Source organism: Myotis brandtii, unplaced genomic scaffold (assembly GCF_000412655.1).
Source record: "Myotis brandtii unplaced genomic scaffold, ASM41265v1 scaffold74, whole genome shotgun sequence".
In the NCBI taxonomy this organism is placed as follows: Eukaryota; Metazoa; Chordata; class Mammalia; order Chiroptera; family Vespertilionidae; genus Myotis; species Myotis brandtii.
The window spans coordinates 1,549,059-1,571,901 of record NW_005370944.1 but is presented as its reverse complement, the minus strand read 5'-3'; the positions used below and the strand labels follow the sequence as shown (position 1 = coordinate 1,571,901).

At 53.3% G+C, this 22,843-nt stretch overlaps 1 protein-coding gene across 1 annotated transcript in view; it reads left to right on the top strand.

The window, feature by feature from the left end:
* The window catches only part of CCDC33 (coiled-coil domain containing 33), a 104,566-nt gene that overhangs the window by 9,602 nt on the left and 72,121 nt on the right, over positions 1-22,843 (top strand). The window contains exons 3-7 of the mRNA XM_005882833.1: positions 9,917-10,050; positions 13,566-13,675; positions 15,223-15,339; positions 18,046-18,137; positions 19,248-19,368. Of these exons, the coding sequence (XP_005882895.1) occupies positions 9,917-10,050; positions 13,566-13,675; positions 15,223-15,339; positions 18,046-18,137; positions 19,248-19,368 (574 nt within the window). The remainder of the gene's footprint in view (positions 1-9,916; positions 10,051-13,565; positions 13,676-15,222; positions 15,340-18,045; positions 18,138-19,247; positions 19,369-22,843) is intronic.

The window sequence follows — 22,843 nt, the reverse complement described above, 5'->3', positions numbered from 1 at the left end:
GAGGACAGTTGGGGGTGACCAGGCCGGCAGGGGAGGACAGTTAGGGGCGACCAGGCTGGCAGGGGAGGGCAGTTGGGGGCAATCGGGCTGGCAGGGGAGCAGTTAGGCTTTGATCAGGCTGGCAGGGGAGTGGTTAGGGAGTGATCGATCTAGCAGGCAAAAGCGGTTAGGGGCAATCAGGCAGGCAGGCAGGCGAGTGGTTGGGAGCCAGCAGTCCTGGATTGTGAGAGGGATGTCCAACTGCTGGTTTAGGCTGGGATCGAGCCTAAACCAGCAGTCAGACATCCCCTGAGGGGTCCCAGATTGGAGAGGGTGCAGGCTGGGCTGAGGGACACTCCCCTCCTAGTGCACGAATTTCATGCACCGGGCCTCTAGTCCTATATAATAAAAGCCTAATATGCAAATTGTCCCCTCGACACTCACTATGATGTGCGCTGATCACCAGGGGGCAGTGCAGAACATGGCGGGCATCTGCAACACAGTGCTGGCAGTGGATGGCAGTGGAGGCACTGCTGGCCCCGATGGGCCCCCAACAAGAGCAGGACTATGGCAGGATGGTGGAGCAGGTGAGCAGGCGGCACCAGGCCAAGGCGAGTGCAAGTGGGGGCCCCAATTGCCCCGCCAATCACCCCACAGATGGCGACCAGTGGGGGGTAAGGGCGCCACCCAGCTCCCAGGCACTGAGGGAGCCAGGTGGCCCCCCTCCCACCCCGATTGATTACCCCACAGGTGGGATGCTGGAGCAGGTGAGGGGGCAATGCCAGGCCATGGTGGGGTGCCAGGCAGGGCTGCAGGGCTGCGAGGCTGGGGGTGCAAGCTGGGGCTGCGAGCCTGGGGGCACAAGCTGGGGTCTGATCCCCACAGGCCACCCCGAGGGACCCCACCCATGCACGAATTTGTGCACCAGGCCTCTAGTCTAGTAATAAGATGCATCCTCCAGGCCAATAGGTCCACTTGGCTCATCTTGAGGTTCTGCCTCTTTCCATCTGAGCCATTGGCCTGCTTCCAATCTGACCCCACTTCTCCACTGAAACAGCTTTCTCTAAAGTCACCAATGGCCGTCATGCCTGACCCTACATCCGACAGTCATCTTACCTTTTGTGATCTCTCAGGGGCATTAGCCCCTCATGACCACTCAGTCTGCTTAAAGCCCTTTATTTTCCTGGTTTTCAAAATGCCCCCTCTCTTATTTTCCTCTCTGTGCACCACCCCTTTATCTCTTCTTGCTGGCACTAAATGTTGACCTGCCCCAGGGTTCAACCCTCACTTGCTCTTCTTTCTCTATACTCTCCACATGATCTCATCCCCATCCTGGTATCAAATCACATTTTCTCACCCCATCCAATCCATCACCCAGCTGTGTCATTTCTCTCCTACCTTGAATTTGCTGCTTCTCTCCATCAGCTCCACCACCTTAGGCTACTACATTATTCTTCTGCTCTTGGTACTTGCCCCTCTTCAAACCCCCTTCAAAGGCAGGTTGCTATTTGATACCATGGAACCACACTACCGAAGGAACTCATTCTTCGAACCCTCCAATGACTTCTCATTGCTCCCAGAATAAAGAGGATTCTAGGCCCAGCATGCATGTGTCTTTGCTGGCCCCTTAATATGACCGCCCCCCCCCCCACACACACACACACATTCTCTGCTCCAGCCACTCCAGACATCTCTCTGTTCTCTGAGCAGACCCTGTTTCCTCCCACTCCAGGCCTTTGCATACTCCCTCCCCCAGAACATTCTTCCTTTCCCTCCTCCCCTCATTGGATCTCAGCTTAGTCATCATCTCCTCAAGAAAGCCCTCCCAAACTTCCCAGGCCAGGCTAAATCCTCCCCCCTTATTATAGTTTCATGTTTTGTGTGCTTTTATGTGATTATTGGCTTACTCTTCCTCAGTGCCTCCCCCATTGTGCCCCACTAGTTCCATAAGCAACCACCAGGTCTGTTTTGTTCACCATCCCATCCCTACTATTCAACACAGTATCTGGAACATAGGAAGCTGTCAACAAATATTGAATGAATGAGTAAACAAGTGAATGAGTGAATCTGGCCCCATTTCTAGCTTTCTCTGTGACTTTGGGAAAGTTATTTCACCTCTCAGTGCCTGAATACCTTACCTGGGAGCCTGCTTCAAAGGAATGTGGAGATGGCAGAGCCAAATGGGGAGATGCTGACTGGTAAAGAGTGACACAGAGGTGAGGAGTATCCTGGAGGTGAGGGGTATCCTTAGCAGCACTCACCTATCAGAAGAAAGCCTCAGGGCAAAGAAGAAAAATCAGAATGGGATCAGGAAAACCCAGAGTCTGGCCCACTGCCCCTGACTGCCTGTGTGAAACTCAGGCCAGTCCCTGCTCCTCTCTGAGTTTCAATCTTGCCGTGGTCAGGATGTGAGGGCTGGCCTCCATGCTGCTTCAAGCTGTGCTCTGGCCTGGGAAAGAGCCTTAGTTCTTGGGAATAGGAGTCACAGCTGTACTATCCAAGACAAATTCCACACCCAGGTCTGCTGGGTCAATGCTCAGGCCTGGGGTCTCCCTTAACTGGTCTGGACCTGGCTCAAGCTCCTGGTCCCTGAGCATTGCCTAGAACCTGCCTCCCATCCTGGCACAGAGAGACCTGCCAGTCAGAACACAGCAGGGGCCAGGAAGGCAGTGACCTTGACAGGTGGGGTGCCCCAGAGGTCAGGGTGTGGGGAAGGGGCCAGCCAGGAGATAGCCTGTGGGATTCTGACCACCGGCCGAAGGTTGGATGGCTGAGTTGACAGTTGGTAGCTACTTCTCTGACTGCCGACTGGCCAGAGCGAATGAGCAGGGACAGAGCCAGTACTGAGATGAGAAGAGCTGCTCCCTCTGTCACATGGGGCATGCTTGGCCCTGCCCGGGTGGGAGGGGCAGGGCACAGGTCAGGGCCAGTTAGTCATACTCAAAGGATCATTGGTTTTCGTGGATGAGCCTGAGAGCCCTGACCCTGGTCCCAGACTGAGACTGACCTTGATCACACCCTGGTGACTAACTGAAGAAGGTGTTGAGTGTAGAACAATTGTCTAAGGTCCTGGTAAGAGAGGAAGGAGGGAGGTTTAAAAAGGTTATATTTATCTAGTGCCTACCATATACCTGGCAAACATGCTCAGTGTGTCTGTGTGTGTTTTGCATCATTTAATTATTGCTTAGTCCTGTGAGCTAGGTGAAATATTATCTTCTTTACAGATGAGGTTACTAAGGCTCAGAGCATTTCTGTGACTTGCCCAAAGTCACAGAACTAGTAGGTAACCAAGCCAGGATCCAGGATTCCAGAATCCAAAAGTTCTTTCCACCTCATCCCTGCCTTGATCCTTATGCAGCAGTTGCCCACTTGGAAGGGGACCTGTTGCATCAGGGCCCTAAGCCAGATTTCCAGAGAAGTCTGAGGACCCCACCCCCCCTCCCCACTGCTAGGATCTGGATTGCTCACACTTTCCCCTGTCTGGCCATGGGCCTTAGCCAAAGGGCCCCAGAGGACAGGGATTTGGGTGGAGTGGATGGAGGCTTGGCATGACTCACAGGCTTATCTCAGCAGCCAGAGGGTTGGGCTCAGCAAAAGAAATTAATCATTATTCGTCGTGACAGTGGCAGTGATCATGGCTGCACTCACTCAGAGCCTGGTTCTCCACACGCTGGCTCTAATGCCATAGCCCTGGGAGGCAGGTTGCCTTGGCTCCATGTGATAGCCAAGGAGGCCAAGGCCCCAGGCAATGAATGGACTTGAGGTCACATGGCTGCCAGTGGGAGTGGAGCACATGAAGATGACCATCTAGCCACTGGCCACTTGCTCTGGCAGAGGCCCAGGCTCTTTCCCTCTCCCAGCAGGATGCCTGTCGGAAGAGGCACATGGCGAAGGAGAAGGCCCAGCACAGGGCCTGGGAATCTGGGGTCTTATTCCCCCTTCAGGTTCCCGAGCTGGCAGTGGGTCTGACTTTCCCGTAATGTCAGTCCCTCTACACTCCGAGCTTCAGAATTTTTGTTCAGTGAGAACATTCCTGTATCCCAGAACTATAAACACAGCTGGCATCAGTGGTTAAGGAAGGGTTGGCCTGCGACACCCCCAGCCAGATTGAAGCCATAAGAATTCTTTCCAGTTCTCCCCCTATCACCACTGCCCAAGCCCCTGAGATCTTCTCATGCCAGAAACACTCACTCAGACCCAAAAGGCATGAGCTCTCCCTGGGAAGTGCCAGGATCCTGAAGGAGCAGTCCAAGAGAGCAGTGCTTACCAAGAGAAGTAAGTACTTGTGGGGAGATCTCAGGCAGGGAGGCGGGCCAGGGGGCCTTCCTGGTGTCCTCATGGCATTCTGCCCAGGCTGTTTCTGAGCATGGACATAGCTGCTGGCAGGGCTCCTCCTGACTCCCAGGACACAATGAGTAGCCAGGAGGCTTGATCCTCCCTCCAGGCTTTGTCTGGCTTCCCTCTGCCCTTGTCTGGCCCCATAGGCTTCAAGGCCAGATGTTAGATGGTCCAGCATCTATTGAAAAGTGAGGAAGGCCACTGGGCAGGAATTTGGTGTTTGGGTTCCAATATAGTTCCTCCTGCTTGTGCTCTCCCCATTTCTGTCATCTGTGGTCCTTACACACACAGTGAGCTTCTGTCAGAGGAATGGTGCCTGGGAAGGCAAAGTCAGTGCCTTCAGGGCTCCAGTCAGCCAGGTGTGTGATGCAATAGAGAGTGGAGGCAACTGTGGCGAACTGGAGAGCACACAGGTTATTTCGAAAAGCAGCCCGAGTCACCCCCACTGATTTCTGCCTTGGAAGAATGCAGGCAGCTCTCTCAAATTTAAAAGATAAACATGAAACCCAGGTGGCTGTGTAAAACTGGCCAGTTTTTACATGCAGACCACTTGCTTCAGCTCAGTTAGGATCTCTAGACCTCTCCTCATGGCCGCCTCCTCCCACTCAGACGCAACCTCCACATCCAGCTTCCCTGCTCCCTCTTCTCTCAGGGGCCAGTGACTTCTCCGTAGCTATGTGTCCTCTATGTGTGTCTGAGAGGCACCCCTTGTTTTCCTTTGATCAGCCTCCCAAGAACTCAAAACCTACAAGGACCAACTGCATTAGGGGCTGGGGGAGGGGCAGGCATGGAGTGGGAGTGTTGTTGATGGGCTATTGTCTGGTGAATTGGGAGACCAGACACTCCCTGCCTCCATCTCCACTCCGGCTTTGAGGAGCCTCTGGCCACATCTTCTTGCCCAGCAATCCCAGGGGAGCTTGGCCAAAGCTAGAGAACACTACACCTGGGCATGGAGAGAAGGGGGCTGGAGAGAGAACAGGTCAGAGAGGACCACAAGCTTTGCTTTTCTCTCTGACTACCTCACCCCATGCTCCCAACCCACAGACCTAGATCAGCCAGCCAGCCCCTCCCCAGGCCCTAGACCTGCCCATGAGCCAGCTCATGCCCCCTCTTCTTCATCTATTCAAGCCCTGCCTCTTCCAGGAAACATTCCCTTCCAGGTCCAGCAGATGAAGAGACAGAAACACAAGAATCCAGCCTTAGCCCACCCTGGTTAGATGACCGCTCCTGCCCAGGACAACTCTCACATCCTGTCCCTATTGGGTCAAGGAGCAGAGATTGGTTTTTTTCTGTGCCTTCCAGGGATGGAGGTAGGCCTGTGGCCTGGGAGTCTGGCTGCCTCTTGGCCTGGAGGATGGAGGAGGCTGGCCTTCCTGACTCAGAGGCCAGCATGAAGGGTACAGGTAGAGGGGAATTACCCTGCCTTCTTAAGGCAGAATGAGGCCCAATCATGACATACAGGTCATGGCTTGGAGCAATCTTTTTTAAAAATCTTTTTATTGATCTTTTTAGAAACAGGGGACAGGAGAGGGAGAGAGAGAGAAACATTGATGTGTAAGAGAAACATCTATCAGTTGCCTCATACCCTGACAGGGGATTGAACCTGCAACCCCAGGCATGTGCCCTGACCATGAATCAAACTAGTGACCTTGGGTGCACAGTATGATGCTCAACCAACTGAGCCACCCAACCAGGGCTGGAGCAATATTAATCTGAACCTGAATCCCCATCTCCAAGTTCCCCAGGTGAGCAAGCAACAGGGCTATGGTAGACTAGGTCAAAAGGTCACAAGACCTCTCATTTTACCACCATCCATCTAAAGGCTCTGCCTGGCATGCATCCTTCTCAGTCTGCCTAACTATCTTCTTCCCTAGGAGCATCCTTCTGGTCTTTCAAGATTCAGGGGTCTGCCCAGCCAGGAACCCAGCAGCCAGAACAGACCCAAGCTTGGTGTCTGGGATTGGCAGTTAGGAAAAGCCAGGTGGCCTGCATCCTGGGTTTCCAAAGCCCTGCCCGGGAGGAGGCCAGACCTTGACAGTTGTTCATGCTCTGAGGCTTTGAGGCGTGTGGAAGACCAAGAGGACGGGCTGGGCAGGTGCTAGAAGTAGCCTTAGAGACCTGGGAGGCAGCTCAAGGGCTGGCAGATGGGGATAGGGTCAGAGATCTGGTACATTGTGGCACACAAACCTCTCTGGGGCAGCATGTGTGTGTGTGTGTGTGTGTGTGTGTGTGTGTGTGTGTGTGTGTGTGTAGGCAGGGACAGTGGCACACAGGTTCCATCCCTGAGGTGTGTGCCTTGGAGGGTGGTCAGAGGTCAGTGGAGAGTGAGGGTGGCTCCGGAGCCTGTGCACCATCCATCAATGTCCTGTACTTTTCCACCGCTGACCTCTGCTCACAGCAGCAGCTCCTGGGAGCCAGACCACACATTTGCCTTAGTTATGACCTCACAGAAGGACAGCAAAGTCCTTCGTCTTCCCTCCCACTGACAGCTGGGCTTGGGCCTGGCCCCCACAGGGCCACCTGGCTAGAGTTTGTCAGACACATACATACCCCTCCAGCACCCAGCCAGGTATGGGGGGTTACATTTCCCAGCAGCTTGGGACCCAGGACTGCTGCACTGTGCCTCTGAACCCTCCCCACCATGGCTGGGTTAAGTGAGCCCCAGGACAGTGGCATGGCCAACAGCAGCTCCCCCAGGCCCAGCGAGAGGCCAGGCCAGAGCTCTAGGGACAGAGAGGGAGGGCATCATCTTGCAGATGCTGTGTGGAAGCAGGTCCTGGAGAGGCCCCTGGGCTCTGAGACTGAACTGGAGACCTAGTTCCCTCAGGGGCCTGAAGGTCCTAGAACATGGCCTTCCATGTGCCCAGCTGTAGGCACAGAATAGGGGCTGGGAGCAGGGAATGAGTTGGTCCCCTTCTCTACTTCTGTGTGGAATCAGCGGCCCTTCTAGCTCTTCAGTTTCTAGAATAACATCAAGACCTGGAGGAGTCAGCTGTGCCAGGAAAAGCCATTATCCTGACAGCCTCCCTCCACTTGCTAAAAGCTCTCTCCTTCCCCTGGGGCCTCACCCCTCCAGAGTTATTTCATCTCCACTCACCTAACCCTGACCCACCTCTCTGGTGTGTGTCTGAGGGAAGGGAGGAGAGGTGCTTGCTTAACTCTTTCTATGCCTGAGTGAAGTCAGCACCAGAGTCAGCTCCCTTGGCCTTGCTCATGGTCCTTCCTGTCTTTCCATCTGGTGTTCCTCCTGCCAGACACCCAGGAGCTTATGTAGAGAAGGGAAGGGGGACAAGAGGCCAAAGCTAACAGGAGGATGAAAGACAGGCTGACAATATGGTCATGAGTTCCAACCTGAATTCTGTCACTGCACTGCTTGTGACTTAAGGCCTTCACTCACCCTTGGTTCTGTCTTCCTAGTGCACTGGGAGGCCCCCAGGGGATACAAAAAAAACTGTGCATGGTGCAGGAGCTTTGAGGCTTTGAGTAGTGTTCAGGGTGTAGAAGGGCTGACTTCCTCCTTCCATAGCTTCCTGGAATACCCCCTCCCTTAGTGCTTCCACGGAAGAGTGGAGGCGAGCATCCTGCAGGCAATTCACAGAGCAGGTGGACAAGAGTGGGTAAGAGGCTGCTTTGAGTTCGAGGCCCCTGACTTTGAGGACAGCTGTCAGGGGAGAGAAGCGGAGCACAGAGTGGCAGCAGGAGGGTTATGATTGCACCCTTCAGTCAGCAGAGGTCATAGAGCCTCTGCTCTGCATGAGGGAGGTACCTGGGGGTGGGGCAGGCTGAGCTCCAGGGCCTCCAGCCGTGATGCCTTCTCCTCTCACGCCAGACAGCCCCTTTGGCAGGGTGGGCCCTGAGTCTGAGGAAGGCTCCAGCTCTCTGGGAGACCCGGCCCTGCTCCCCTCAGCCCTCCATCAGCACTCCCTCACTCCCCTCCATGTGGCCCTCAGTCGGGTCCCCGTTGAGAAACACCCAGGTGGTTTATACCACAAATGAGGGACCATCAGACCCTGGGCCTTCTGTGTACAGGAGCATCACTCTTTCTCCCCAGCCTTTCCAAGTATGCTTGAGGGCAGCACAACTCAGAGAGCGTGGGCTCAAAACCCAACTCTGTGTGGCTAAAAGCCTGTACTCTTTCTAGGACTTTAGCCAAAGACCCTCGCTTGTAGACAATGGGGAGACACCAGGCCAGAGACAATTAAAATTATTATTATTAACACTTTATGGCATTTAACAATGTGGCAGGCACTTTACACATAATATTTCACTTCATGCCCACAACAACCCTGCATTTATCATCCCCATTCACATGAAGGAAGGAAGACACAGCAAGGTTACATACCTTGCCCAAAGTCACCCAACTAGTAGGGTATAGAGCTGGGATTTGGAACCCAGATGGTCTGAATCAGGGACCCTGTTTTGGACTCATACAGCCCCTCAGTCAAAGCAGAAGGGGAGCTTGGAGATGGGGCTCCCACAAGATTGGTCACCCATAGGAGTAGGGTTGTGACATGGAGAGAACAAGGAGTCAGACTACTGTGTCACTCAGTCCAGAGGATGGAGGGAGCAGTGAGGGCCAGGGGCAGAGTGCTTTCTGGAGGAAAGGAACAAGCTGGGCTGGGACGGACCACAGGCTGGTGCTGCTAAGACCTGGGCAGATGGACTCCCATGCCCCTCACTCCCTTGGGGAACTTCTGGGAGTGGGGCCAAGACTGGTGAGGACACCATCTCTGCTCTCCGCCCCGGGGTGCTGTTTGTGCACCCAAGTGTGTGGTAAGGCTCCCCCTGCCACAGACTCTCCAAATGACCCCTTACCTGTGACTGCCGCACCATTACAGCTCCAACATAAAAACCTCCTCAGCGGAACAAGTATTAACTCTCTCGCTGAGCTGTTTGGTGGCTCTGGATCTCAGGGACTCATCCCAGAGACCTGTGAGATGCACTGGATGCAGAGGGCCCAAGCTCCAGCCCACCTTGGACAGCTTGGCACTGCACCACCTGTGAGTGCTTGAGGGCCAGAAACTCTTCACCCCACCTGCCCCACGCCCAGCTCCAGGTGCCCAGCCCAGGGCGCAGCACACAGTGGCTGCTGCAGAAGGCATGCGTGTGCTCGTTGGAAGGTTTCAGAGCTGGGGGAGCTGGGCTAGAAGCTTAGGGAAGTGAAGGGCAGCCAGGCAGTACCACGCAGCCACCCTGCCCAGAGGCCTCCTCCCACCACACAGAACCTAGAGAAGATGGTCAAGACGATAACGAGAGTCTGTGTACACAAGTGCCTGCTGGGGAGTCCTGCACTGGCAGAGGCAGGAAGACAGGCAGGCAAGGTGTCTCCCCCACTCCCACCCCACCCTGAGCTCTGGTGCCTGCGTCCATGTGAAAGCCTCAGAGGTGGCCAGTGAGACAGTGTGGTCACCCGAGCAGGCAGAACAGCAGAAGACAAACCTGGCTCCCCCTGGGCCTGAGGTGACATGAGTATCTGCCTGGGAAAGAGATCTCCCTGCCCTGTCCGCTCCTTGCTCAGATTTATGGACTGTGGAGTCAGGAGGGGTGAGGCGCAGGCAGGACGCCCTCCCTCTGACTCAGCCTGCCCCTCCCCTCCCAGGAAAACCACGTCTGAGGAAGCAAAGAACCAGGACTCCAAGGCAGTCACATCTGTGACCTCAGAGCCTACCAAAGCCCCCATCTGGGGTGACACAGTCACAGTGGAGATCCAAGCTGAGGATGTGGGGCAAGAAGGTGAGACAGGGGGCTGGGTGGCCTGGTGTGTGTGGGAGGGGGTAGTAGGCTCCCTCTCAACTCAGCTGGAGCCACCTGAATGCCTCCTTGGGCTCAGTTAAAAGCACTTTAAAGAAAAAAATCATAATCCTGTCATTCCTCATCTACCTAGCCTGCTGGAAAAATGAGTTGTCCTACATAAATGAATTTTCTAGATGATGGAAGCTTATCTTCTTTATGACCATTGTTGTTATTTCCACGGTTGTTATTGCTGCATTTCCCACTGACGCAGCACATCACAGCTTCCTGGCACACCCCAAGTCTCGCTCAGAGGAGTCGCACCAAAGAGGAGCCATGCTGCTCCCACTGCCTAGATGGGAACACTGAGGTTCAGGGAACTTAAGTAACTGGCTCAAGCTCAAGTAACCAGTGAGTGGAGGACTGAGGGACTCAGCATCCAGGCGTTCACTGTAGGTCCAGCGTTTTAGCTGTTTTCCTACACGGCTTCCTACCCTGCCTGGTCCTGCCCAGCGCTGTCCACAGCAGTGTTCCTGTGCTTCCAAGGGGCGGGTCTGCTCTCAGAAACGGCCTGATAATCCTCACTCCTCCCCCCCCCCAGAAGCCTTTCCAGTCCCCATGTCCTGACAAATTGGAACACTGCAGGCACTTTAAGGCACGTGTGTACGCATGCATGTGCACACTTGTGCTTTCTCCACTGGGGCCTGAGCAGGTGAGAGCTCTGCTCTCTGGTGTTATCTAGTCAGAAGAACTTCAGGCTCCCACCCCTTAGGTGGGCCTTCTCTCAGGTGACAGGCTTTCCTTCCTCCTTGCACCCTCACCACACCCCACAAAGCGCAGAAAGCCCCTGTGAAGACAGTGAATGGGGAGAGAGAAAAAGATTGAAGAGGGACATAAATCGAAGGGAAAGAGGCTAGTCTTGGGCCAAGCCAGAGGACTTTTTTCCACCATAAAGGGATAGGTGGGGCTGTTGGGATGATGTGAGAAAATGTGAGAGGAGGAAAAAATTGACCTAGGACTTCATACAAATGCAGGTGTGTACCGTCTTTGTGCATGTCTGCATGCTGGTTCATGTGTATGTGTGAACATTGTGTGTGTTCAAAAATGTGCTTGTGACTGTGCCTGTAGATATGCATGTCTGTGTGTGCAGCGTGTGTGTGTGTGTGTGTGTGTGTGTGTGTGTGCCTGCATCTATGTGACTGTGGCAAGTGAATCTGGACTGGGATCCCGCCCTGGGCTCTACACAGCTGGGGTAACACAAGAAAGGATGTGATGAGTGGCCTCAAGCCTATCTGTGTAGCAGAGAGGGAAGCAGGGTTCACTGTAGGAGGGACAGGAGGTGGGGACCCTGCCCCGGCAGGCAGGGAATATTGGCAGATGCCTCTTTTCAGATTGAAGTAGCTGGATGCTTGTTGGAAATGGTTGCTGTGGTGATGTCTACAGTGGGAGGGTTGGGGAGATGGAGGACCAGCCAAGAGGTGGGGGAAGGGCAGGAAGTAACTCAGTGATGTGTTAATGAAAAGCAAAGGGGGGGTTTCAGACCCTGTGTCAGGGCCAAAGCAGGCTGGCGGTAGAAATAGCTCGCTGGCCTCGCAAAGGACAGTGGGAGGCTGAGGGGCACAGTGCCCAGAGAAGAAGCTGATGAAGCATGTTTGTTGCATAGGGACAGGAACAGGGAGGTATGGCTGTCCATTCACCCCAATTCCAGCTCATCTGCTGGCTGCCCACACAGAGATTGGGGTGGGGGGAAAGGTAGGGCACTCACCCCTTGTTTGACCTCAGCAAATTCCAACTGGATTTGGGGGCTCAGAGCCCATGGGTAATGGCCATGCGGGGCTGCAGCCTCCACAGCTACTGTTGTAGCTTTGGCTTGGAACACTGGAATCCCCCAGCTGAGTCTTCTCAGTCTGCTCAGGGCTGGGTGAACGTGTGGAGCGCAACAGATGGTTAACGAGAAGGAAAGTAGTGACAGCTATGAGGAGCACTTGCTTAGAATTTTATAGCTTGAAAAACACATTCCCCTCCCTATAACAAGATTAGGAGAGGGACAGAGTTTTTCTTTTTAAAGTTTTAACATTTTGCAGAGCAGGAACATGAAGCTCAGAGAGGTTAAGTGACTGGCTAAATGTCACAGAGCAAGTTTGTATGTTGGTACTAGGACCCAGATTTGCTGACTTCAACTCCCTTGTTTTACTCTAGTTTCTTCAAGGCAACCTCAAATCCTTTTGGTGCACAGTTGCCCCCTTCCCTTTAAGTGTGGATCCCATATGGCTAGCTCTGAGGGAGTGTGGCAGTGTCTTTTCCTCTCTATGTGTCCAGGGTAGCTTTGTGGAGAAGAAAGAGTAAAAGTAATCAGTAAAGCCCTCAGCTTCCACCTCCACCCCCTAATCCAAAGGACTCACCCAGCTCCAAGTGGCCAGCAGCACTGAGCTTCCAGCCTGCCTAGCCCACAGAACAGGCAGCTGTACCTGGTTCTGAAATGTCATTGTCTCAGGGAAGAGAGGCAGAGGCCAAGAGGGCTACACAAGAAGAGTACACTTGTCCACCTCAATCCTCTCTCCCATTATTCTCTAGGTCTCTCTTTTACCTCCTTTCCTCCTCCATCTCCCTCAATCCTTCTCACTCCTTCATCCACCCTTCTACTCCTTTCCTCTCTCCACAGCTCCTCTTCCTCTTCAAATCATAGACCTCCAGAGTAGAAAATGTCTCAAGAGTCACCATACTCAGCCTCTCCCATCAGCCTTTTACTAGCTGTGTGATGTTGATCAGTTATACAACCTCTCTAATCCAGTGACCACATTTAAAAAACAGAGATGGTGATTCCTTCCTACTTAAGGGTGAGGATTTGTTGGAATAGGCTCAGGAGCACCCATCCCCGTGCCTGGCACACAGCAGGTGCTCACTAAGTAGTACTGCCATGACTATTTTCAGGTCATTGGTGTTCTCCTTGGATTTCATCCAAAGTTTATGCATTTTTATGGCAAAATATAGTGTCTTTAGAGGGAGTTTTCTAAATAGTGTATCATGCTTAGTGTTTAGTTTTCATGTAGTTGGAGTAGGCTTTTACTGAGAGTTGTATTGGAGATTTCTTGAGTAGATCTCTTTGCAAAATGTGAGAGATAATCCCTGCCCGAGGAACAGGTGAGAGTGTTTGTGACCAAGGGAAGGAGCCTATTCCTGGGAAGGGGTACTATTCTTGCTTACTGTGTGGCTCTGAGCGTGCACATGTATATCTCTGCCATGGGGGCTGGGCTCAGTCCTGCATGTGTCCATCCCTGAGCTGGGAGTTTCTAGACCAGCTAGATGAGAATGGCATCTTTGGGTTCTAGCAGCATTTAGCATAGAGCCTCATCCTGTGCAGGGGCTCAGGCAGTGCTTGTGAAGTGTGCCTGTGTGTGTCCCACATGTGTGCCTGCGGGTGGGTTCCTCAGAGTGGCCCCTGCTCCCCTACTCTCAGCAATGTCTCTCACCTCAGCTAAGCTTGACCCTAACTCTGTGCTCCATTTTTCTCTCTCCAGATGTGATCCTTAAGGTGGTGGACAACAACAAAAAAGAGGAGCTGCTGTTCTATCAAATCCCCATCAAGTACTTGCGTGTCTTCCACCCCTACCACTTTGAGCTGGTGAAGGTGAGTCAGCCCTGGGCTCTGGCCCGCACTGGCCTGGGACAGGTAGTGGGGAGCCCCAAGCTATCCCCTCAGAGTGGCTCTGGGCATCCAAGCCCACCCTGCAGCATGACCAGTCTAGGACCTTGTGGGGCTCAGGAAACACAGCTCCTGGCAAATAGACAGGAATGATATCCATAAAAATTTGGAATTCTCCAAATTGATCTTCATAAAACAGCCAAAATGGCATAGAATATCTACCACATTAAATGAATACACCAACTGAAAATGCATTCTGATTTCATATATGTTGAAAGAGTAAGAGTATATCTAAAAATCAATGCCATACATTATTTGCAAAGTACCTGCTATGTTCCAGGTCCTGGGCTATATGGTATACACACCATCTCTAATTCTCAAGATGAATTCTACTTTGCATACATAGGACTGAGACTCAGGAGAGAAGAATCCTCTCATCCTGGATCACAGAGCAAGTGAGGTGCAGAGTCAAGGGTGAGTCCAGGTGACGCCATCTCCCAACCAGTTCACTCAGTGCTGCCTCCACATGCTACCTTGGCAGGAGAAAGCCTGAAGAGAGCTGGGGTATATGGGAGATAAAGTGTTCCCTGGAATGAACCCATCTAGTGGGCCTCTGGCCACTCATTTTATGGTCTGAACGTCCCAGGCCAGCTCCCCTGCCTGCCCCCCTCCCCAGAGCTGATTGGTAGAAAGGAGAACTTACTCTCTCATTGCTCAAGTACTTATTAAGTACCTACTGTGTGCCAAGCACTGGGCCAAAGAAAAGCAGAAGCATCATTTCTCTCTCCTCCATTGCACATTCTAGTTCCCTACAGTGGTTCAGAGTAAAGAACAATGCGAAGTTGGATTGTTGGGCTCCTCTCTCAGGTCTTCTGCTTGCTAGCTATATATCCATAGGAAGCTGCTTAACCCCACGGGCCTCCATTCCTCATCAACAAAATTAAGATAATGTGCCTCCTAACATGGCCTTTTGGAGGATCAAGTACAATAATGTGCATAAAGCACCTACTATGCTCAGCGCATAGCAGGTGCTCAGTTCAGGCTAGTTCCCTTCCTGCCTCCCTTCCCCAGGCCCTAGTACTGACCTCCTTTTCAAGTGACTCCTCAACCATGATCTCAGGGGCCTGCAAGTTCCCTACGCCTCAAGGAGAACCCCACACTCAGGACCTCAGAATGAGGCAAGGAAGTAAAGCCCAGAGAGATTAGTGACTCACGTGGGAGACTCTACTTCAGCTGTAGTTCTGGGAGCATCACCAGGCCTCCTGGCTCTCTGTCCAAGACTAGTTATCACATCTTTACAAAGACAGCTGGCAGGCATGGTCCTTGGGAGGGCAATGAAATATTCAAATAGACAAGGGAAGATTTATTATATTGATCTCCTTGGAAGGGCTCACAGGGAGCCTTTAATTATCAGCTCGGCGCCCCGGTGGAGCAATGCCAATGCTTGTCCGCAGAGGGCTGGATTTATGGCCAGGGTCTGCTTCTTAGTCAAGCTTCTTCTTGTGTGTCTTCTTCCCTGACTCTATTCCCAGCCCAACAAGACTGGGAAAGCTAATGAAGACACTGCCAAGACCCAACTGTACGCAACTGTTGTCCGGAAGGGCAGCTTCATCCCCCGCCAAGTTGACGGTAACCACAGAGCTCTGGAGGTGCCAGCCTGGGGCCCTTGGGGGTGGGGCAGGGTGGAAAGGGGTGAAATTTAGATGGTGTGGGGCAGAGGTGTCTGGGGAAGACTGGGACTTTCAAAATAGCAGAAGTGGTTTGTGAAGAATAGCCGTGGGATGGCAGAGATGATGGAGATGGAGATGAAGATAAATGATGCCTTTCCGGGCATACAGCCCTGCCCTAGCCTTGTTTTCCCTCACTCTGCTACTCACACACCGTGCAGGGAGTGCTACAGGGAGGACGGAGGCTCCCAAAGTGCAATGTCTGTCTGAATCTCATGGGGGCAGGAAAAGCCCACCGCCTTGGCTCACATCTCCTGATTATTTCTCTTCTGTTCTGTCCCTCCCAGAGTAGTGACCCCTGACGTAGGGCCTACATCCCCCAAGTGAAAGTTTTAGGGCCACCCTATATTTCCTTGAATCCTGTTTCTGAAGAGCTTTGGCTGGTCTTCTAATTAGGTATTCATTCATTCATTCATTCATTCATTCATTCAATAACTATTTATAGAGCCTTCCATTAGCCAGGCCAGGCGCAGGCCCTATTTCCACATATACCCACCACTGTTATTTTCTATACTAAGCCTTTCACAGCTTCAGGAGGATTAGCGATGGCAGGCAGGCTAGCTAACCATGCTCCGGAGAGGGCCAAAGGCCACTTGGGGCTCATAGATATAGTCCAGATACCTAAACCCCTCTCCTTTCCCTCCCAGTCTTCAAACTGCCCAGGAGTGACAGATTCATATCCAGCCATGACCTGCGTCTGATCAGGGTGGAGGCAGGGAGGCCCAAGCTTCAGGCTTCCCCTGCCCCGACATGGGTGATCTGATCCACCCCATAACACAGTGAGCTGACAGAGCAAGGAGTGTTCTTCAGTCCCATTTCACAGCTGGGGCCATGGAGCCCCAGAACAGTCTGGTATAAGAGTGCAGGTCTCCTGACCCACACATCTGCTTCCCCACAGCCACCTCATGGATGCCGGCATGTGTCAGACCTATAGGCACCCTCTGCTCCCCTCACCCTCCTCTTCAATCATGCCCTTTCCTGCACACAGAACACCTTGACCTGCAGGGGCCTCACTGTGGATCAGCCACCCCCTTTAGAGTCTGGGCTCCTCTGCCTTCCAGTACCCTCCCGACTCCCCTACCCCAGCATAGATGTCCTCCCTATAGGCTCCTGAGGGCAGACCAGAGAGGACAGTGGGAGAAGAAATTGCTCCTATTATTCACAGGGTTGTCATGAGCAGGTATGCTTGGGCAGCTGTCTCATCCGACACCTGACCATTCAGCCCAGAACAGTGATAAATTAGTCCCCCCTCCCCTCACCTGTCAGACCCCCCTCTTAGCCCTTACACCTGTTGGAGTCCCTGCAAGCAATAGAGCCTGACAGCATTCCAGTAAAAATACCCCAGGCCCAGACTCCCACCCCCAACCCAAGTTTGAAATGCCATCATCAGAGATTTCATCATTTGAATTTGGTGAAGGGATTCAGTCTTCAGAGGCCCCCACAGCTGAAAGCCACTAAGCACTATTTTAAATCCTTATCAGCTCACAACTGTGTGGAGTCTGCTGGCAGCCAGCTGAGGTGAGTCAGGGTTGGGTCCCGACCAAGGGGCTTAGGAGAGGGAGCTGAGGGTGGAGGGGAGAAAAGGGAGAGGGGTCCAGAGTAAGTCCCTACTCCTGGGCACTCTCCTCCCATTGAAGATCAGAACTAAAAGGACCAGGGAGATTATGGTCAACCCCTCAGTGTACAAGTTAGGACATTAAGGCCCAGAGTGGAGCAGGGACTGGCCAGTGACTTAATGACCCAGACTTAGTAAGTGGCTGAGCTAGATTAGACCTATAGTGAGGATTCCACCCAGCCTCCAAGACTAGCTAACCCCAGCCCTCTCCCTGAGGCCACTGCTATTCTCCTCCTTCCCCCTCCCAAGTCTCTGGTTGTTTCTCTCACCCTCATAAACACAGAGCTTCTTCCTATCCTTTCTCCCCTTTTCTCTTCATTGATGGCATTCATTTATCCCACAAACACACATGGGGCTTCTACTCTGAGCCAGGTGCTTTTGCTAAAAGCTGGAAATACAGCACTGAATGAGGTAGATAAGTCCCTGCCCCTGTGGAGCCTGGGGGGCTAGCAGGAGATGTGGGCCAAGGGGCAGACAGGCCAATTTGTGCAGGCCTTGACTATCATGGTAAAAATTATGGCATGTATTCTAGGGGTAGTTGGGGAAAGGGAGGTCACTGCTGAGTCTCAAGCAGAGGAATTACATAATCCAATTTCTTTTTAAAACAGCAGTTTTTGCCACCACGTATCAAATTGCCTGGGAAAGGGGATGGGTTCGGGACAAGAGCAGAGGCCAGTGAGGGGGTCAGAGAAGTAAAAGGAGCCACAGGAATCTCAGCTGGGGGGACAAGGAGTGAGGACCCAGATCCAGATCAGGAGCTGCCTGGGATGGCAGTGGAGGTATGTGGGACAGAATCCGTGTCTTCTCTCACTGCCCACCCAATGCCTGGCACAGGGCCTGAAGGATAGCAGCCTGGAGCAGATAAAGACCCTAGAGAGGCAGGAGCAGGTGCAGAGGTATAGAGGCAGAAATGAGCCCATCTTTGGAAAGAAAGATGGCAGGCAGGCTAGCTAACCATGCTCCGGAGAGGGCCAAAGGCCACTTGGGGCTCACCTGCCTCCTCTCTTCCCCAGGTCTTTGTTCGGGGAATAAATGAGCCCCTAATCAACAACCCCAGCCCCATGGTGGTCATTGCCCGGGTGGTTCCCAACTACATGGAGTTTAAGTGAGTAAGGCCCAAGCGGTGTGAGCAAGAAGGGAGGGGGGCAGAATGCAGAGGAGAGGGATGGCTAGAACCCCGCCCTCCCCACGAGGCCCTTCAAGCCTCCCCACTGGGACTGAGGACCCAGGAAGCTACCCACAGCCCCTGGAGAGGGGCAGCTCAGACCTCTCCTGAGAGCAGGCTGAGGGGAGTCAGCATACAGATGAAGAAAGGGGGTCCTCAGCCCTTTCAATCTACCTCTCCATCTCATACCCACCACTCGAGTTCAGGCCAAGGTGGTTCACTATCTGGTGGTGGTTCCCAAAGAAGGCAGCCTAAGGGTCATCTCAGAACTTCATGACCTTTAGCCTTGCCCAAGAGTCCCCTCCCTTGCCCTCCATGAGGTCTCCCTGGCCGCAGCCCCAGCTCATCCCCCTCCCCCCAGACCTCTTTTGGGTATGGGCATTCACAGTCCTCAGGAGGGGATTCAGTCTAGATTGGCCCTGGAGACACACAGTGCGGAGAGTTCCCCAGGGAACATGTGCCCTCTGTGACAGCACCATCCCCTGAAGCCATCTGCCTCTGTCACTTCCACTGACTCTGATGGTCCGGGAGGATTCCCTGGCTCATCTGCTCCATTGTTGAATTCTGACGAACTATGAGCCCTCCTTGCTGGTTGGAGGAATGAAGATAACTGATGCCCTCACTCCCAGCCCTCCTATGAGCTCAGGGAGTGCCACCCAAGCCTAAACCAGAATTCCACCATGGGGGTGGGCCATTCTAGCAAGGTTTTCCAAAGGTGAGGCAGGGATGCAAGACCCATGTTAAAGATGGGCAGCTGGGGCATTCAGATGTGGCCAAGGCCACGGTGAGTCATGGGAAAGGAAACGTGGGAGCTGCATCCCGTCCCCTGGCAGAGATGAGCTTTCCCAAGGCCCTGACTAGTTATCAGAAGGACCAGGACCCATTACCTGTCCTAGGTGGGCCACTGCACTTCCTCTCTCACATCAACCCTGAGTCCACTTGGGGGCCCTTGGCTGCCAGGCTTGGGCACAGCGTCCAGAGTGCTGGACACAGGGCCTGAAGGATGGTAGCCTTGAGCAGTGCTGGACCCCTGTCTCCTTGCCTCCCCAGGGTCAGTCAGTTGAACCAGGACCCAGCCTCCCTGGGGTTGCCCTTCACCCCCCTCTCCTTCCCTATTCCGTCTGTGATGAACTTCGATGTTGCCCAAGTCAGCCAGAACGGGTGCCCTCAGGTATGGCTCCTTCCCTACTTCACTTCCTGCAGGTCCAGACCTAGTAACTCCCCCACATTCCTCAGTCGCTCACGCAGCCAGCCAGCTGTTCACTTGCCTGTGGAGCTGTGCGCCTAGGGTGGTGCCGTCTGTGCTGCGGAGAAGCGGCCCGCAGGGAGCTCCTGGTCTGGTGAAGGGTAAACATCAACACAGGTAATGGATAATCTAATAACAAACCAGGAGGGGCTGCCAGAGCTGTAAAAATCAGAGGAGAGAAGACAGAAAGAAGACAAATATTGTGATTCCACTTACATGTGGTACCTAGAGAGGCAAATTCAGAGACAGAAAGTAGAATGGTAGTTGCCAGGGACTGGGGCCAGGGAGAACAGGAAAGTTAGTTTTTAATGGTAAAGAGTTTCTGTTTGGGATGTTGGGAAAGTTCTGAAAGTAGATAGTGGCTAAAGTGGTAAATTTTTGTTGTGTATATTTCACCACAATAAAATTTTTTTTAATCAGAGGTGAGAGGGATGTTGAAGCCTGGGCATCCAGCTGCGGACTTGAGTTTTTAGTAGGGAGTGTTGGTGCAGGGCAAGTGGGAACAAGAGCACAGGTGTGCAGGTGCGGGTGCATGTCAGGGTGGGAGAGGGGGCCAGTGTGTCTGAGTATGTTGGGGAGGGATGTGCAGACAGTGTCTGAGTCCAGGCGAATGGCCAGATTCATCTTTTCCCATGGTCTGCACCTCAGCAGGAGCTTGCCCCACATGATGGTCCCAGCATTCCTAGGGGCCTTAAAGAAGACCGGGTGCTTGGGAAGTTCTTCCTGTTGTCTGCCCACCAATGTTCATGCCTGACATGGCAAATGTAAAATGAGGCACTCTTTCAGAGCCACAGCCCTCATTTAAAGGCAAAGACATTTGAAGAAAGTTCGGACGGACATGGACAAGAGTGATGGTGGTAGGGAGGGGTGGAACAAAGGGGGACCCTGGGGACAAAGGCTTCAAACTCAAGACAATCCTTGGCCTGATTTCCCCAGAGTCATCTCACACATGGCCCTGCATTTGCCCAGAAAATTATAAACCAATCAGCAGGCAGTCCCAAGGGGCAGGAGGCATGGCTGCTTTAATGAGTGAACCTCTCCCCACCCCCAGCCCTTCTCTGGCTGCTTTTGCTGCCTGGCTAGTCTGGGTGGCGGAGGGACCCCTTAATACAGAAACTTGCCGCAGTGCCTCTTGCATGTGTGGGACTCAAGGCCAGAGGTCCAGCGATGGCAGAGCACTTGTTGAAGGTCACCCAGTACTATGGCAGTTGGACCAGGTTGAGAGCTCACTGGCAGCCAGCACAGAGGTGCCCAGGTGCCAGCAGTGAGAGGCGAGCTTCTGTGGTACAAGTGAGAAGAGGGGGTTAGTGGGCAGAGCCCCACCTGGAAGGGACACCAGTCAGCAGCCCTGCGCTCAGAACTCACACAGACCCCTGCCCTGTCCCCACTCTGAGCTTCAGTTCCCTCTTCTCTCTAGTTGGGGCGCTGGGATGATCCTAGGACCTAGGATCTGCCTCTTGGACATGCTGGAGTGATTTCCACCAGCTGCCCACCAGGCCAAAGCACTATGGGCAGAGGGTTGAGGCTGGACCCACCTCTGTGACTTGCTGAGTGACCTTTGGCAGCTGCCCAATTTCTCTAGACCTACTGATCACTACCTTATTGGACTGTTAGGAAAATGTAGAGGGCTAACCTGTGCAAAGTGCCCAAGCCTGGGGTGGAGGCTAAATGGGCTCCATCCTTTTCACAGATGCCCCTCCCTTGATGCCAAATGCCCCCTTTGAGGCCAGCCTGGACATTGCCCTTGTCATGTTTGGCTATAAGTAACAGGAACCCCAACTCACATGGACTTAAGTTCTAAGGAGATTTATTGTCACACATCAAAAGGGTCCCCCGTGTAGGATGCTGCTAGGATTGGTTGATCTACTGGCTCAGCAGTGTCCTCAAGGATTCAGAGTCTTTCCAACACCCCTGAAATGCCATCTTCAGCTGGACAACAACTCATGGAGGCAAAATGTTCTCAGCATCCCATCTAGATATGACCAAGACCAGAGGAAAAAGGTCTTAATGAGGGACTTGAAACCTCCCCTGCAACCCCCGGCAGACCACCCCTCTCATCTCATTGGCCAGAACTAGGTCACATGCATTTCTCTCAGCCATTCCTGAGGAGGAGTATGACATCACCTTGCAGTAGCTAATGCAGGAGAAGGGGGCCTACTGGCCCAAAGTGGGTTCTGTTGGCTAGGAGGGAGGAGGGGAATGGTTGAGAGGTAGATGGCCCTCAGTGTCTGTTCACCTCTCTCAGAGCCTGGGAATGATGGCAAAATCTGAGCTCTGATGAGTCTGCTGGACCCAGCACAAGTCTGAGACTTAGGACTTACTCCTACCCTCCTCCCAGAACCTTTGAGGGGGGACATTACCCAACAGGCTGCTCCTGTTGGCCTGGCTTCCTACAGTGCTGAGGCAGAGCTCCTGGCTAATGAAACAAAAGCAGTGGTGAGAGAAGCTGTCTGTGCCCAGCATCCTCTCCTGCCTCAGCCTCCGCAGCCAGTCTGTACCCAACCTCTCATGGGGCCCCTTGTCATCCCACACATCCTGCCTTAGTGCCGGCCACGCCTCCGCTCAGGTCTCTCCCATCCATCTGGTGAGAAGCAGCCACAACGGCCTCCTGCCCAGGGCTAGTCCCTTCCTCTGGACCCCTTGTCCCTGTCACCAATAGGACAAAGCCCTCACTGTCAGCCAGACACACAGGCCTCATTTCCTCCAGCCTCCTGGCTCACTGCTCCAATTCTCACAGGCATTCTCTAGTCCCACTGGGTAACTGGCTTTCTCCACCCCTGTACTGTCCTCTCTCACCTCTCAGTCTTCACCTCTACTGTACTCTGAGCCTGGAGGGTCTTCCTCCTCATTACCGACTACATGATCTTAGGTCCTCACTTCCCCGGGTCAAAAATCGCTTTTTCCTCTGACATCCTAGCTTCCACAACCTGCAATTTGCTTAGGCTTCTGCATGGATCATGGGCAGGTGGGGGGCTATCCCCTTGGAAGATGATGAGCTCCAGAGGGGAGCAGGCTCTGGCTCTAGCTCTCCCATATGCCCTTTAACACAACAGAGGCATCTAGCATGGAGAAGCCCCTAGTCGACGTTTGCTGAGTACAATTGAATTGAACTTTCACCTTCACAGCAAAATATCTATTGTCTCCTTCAAACCCTCACAACAGCTCATCGGGGCATGGAGCAGAAGACATTGGATGGTGACAAATCTAAGTTACAGAGAGGGGAAGGGACTTCCCAAAGGCCACACAGCAATGATGAGATAGACCCGGGTCTCTTGGCATCCTAGCTCCCTTGAAACCCCACACAGCATCAGCTGCTGGCAGCTAATCTTCCCAGCATGCCTGTCACATGCTTGAGCACAACAGGCAGCAGTGGGTGTGGGTGTGGGTGTGGGTGTGGGTG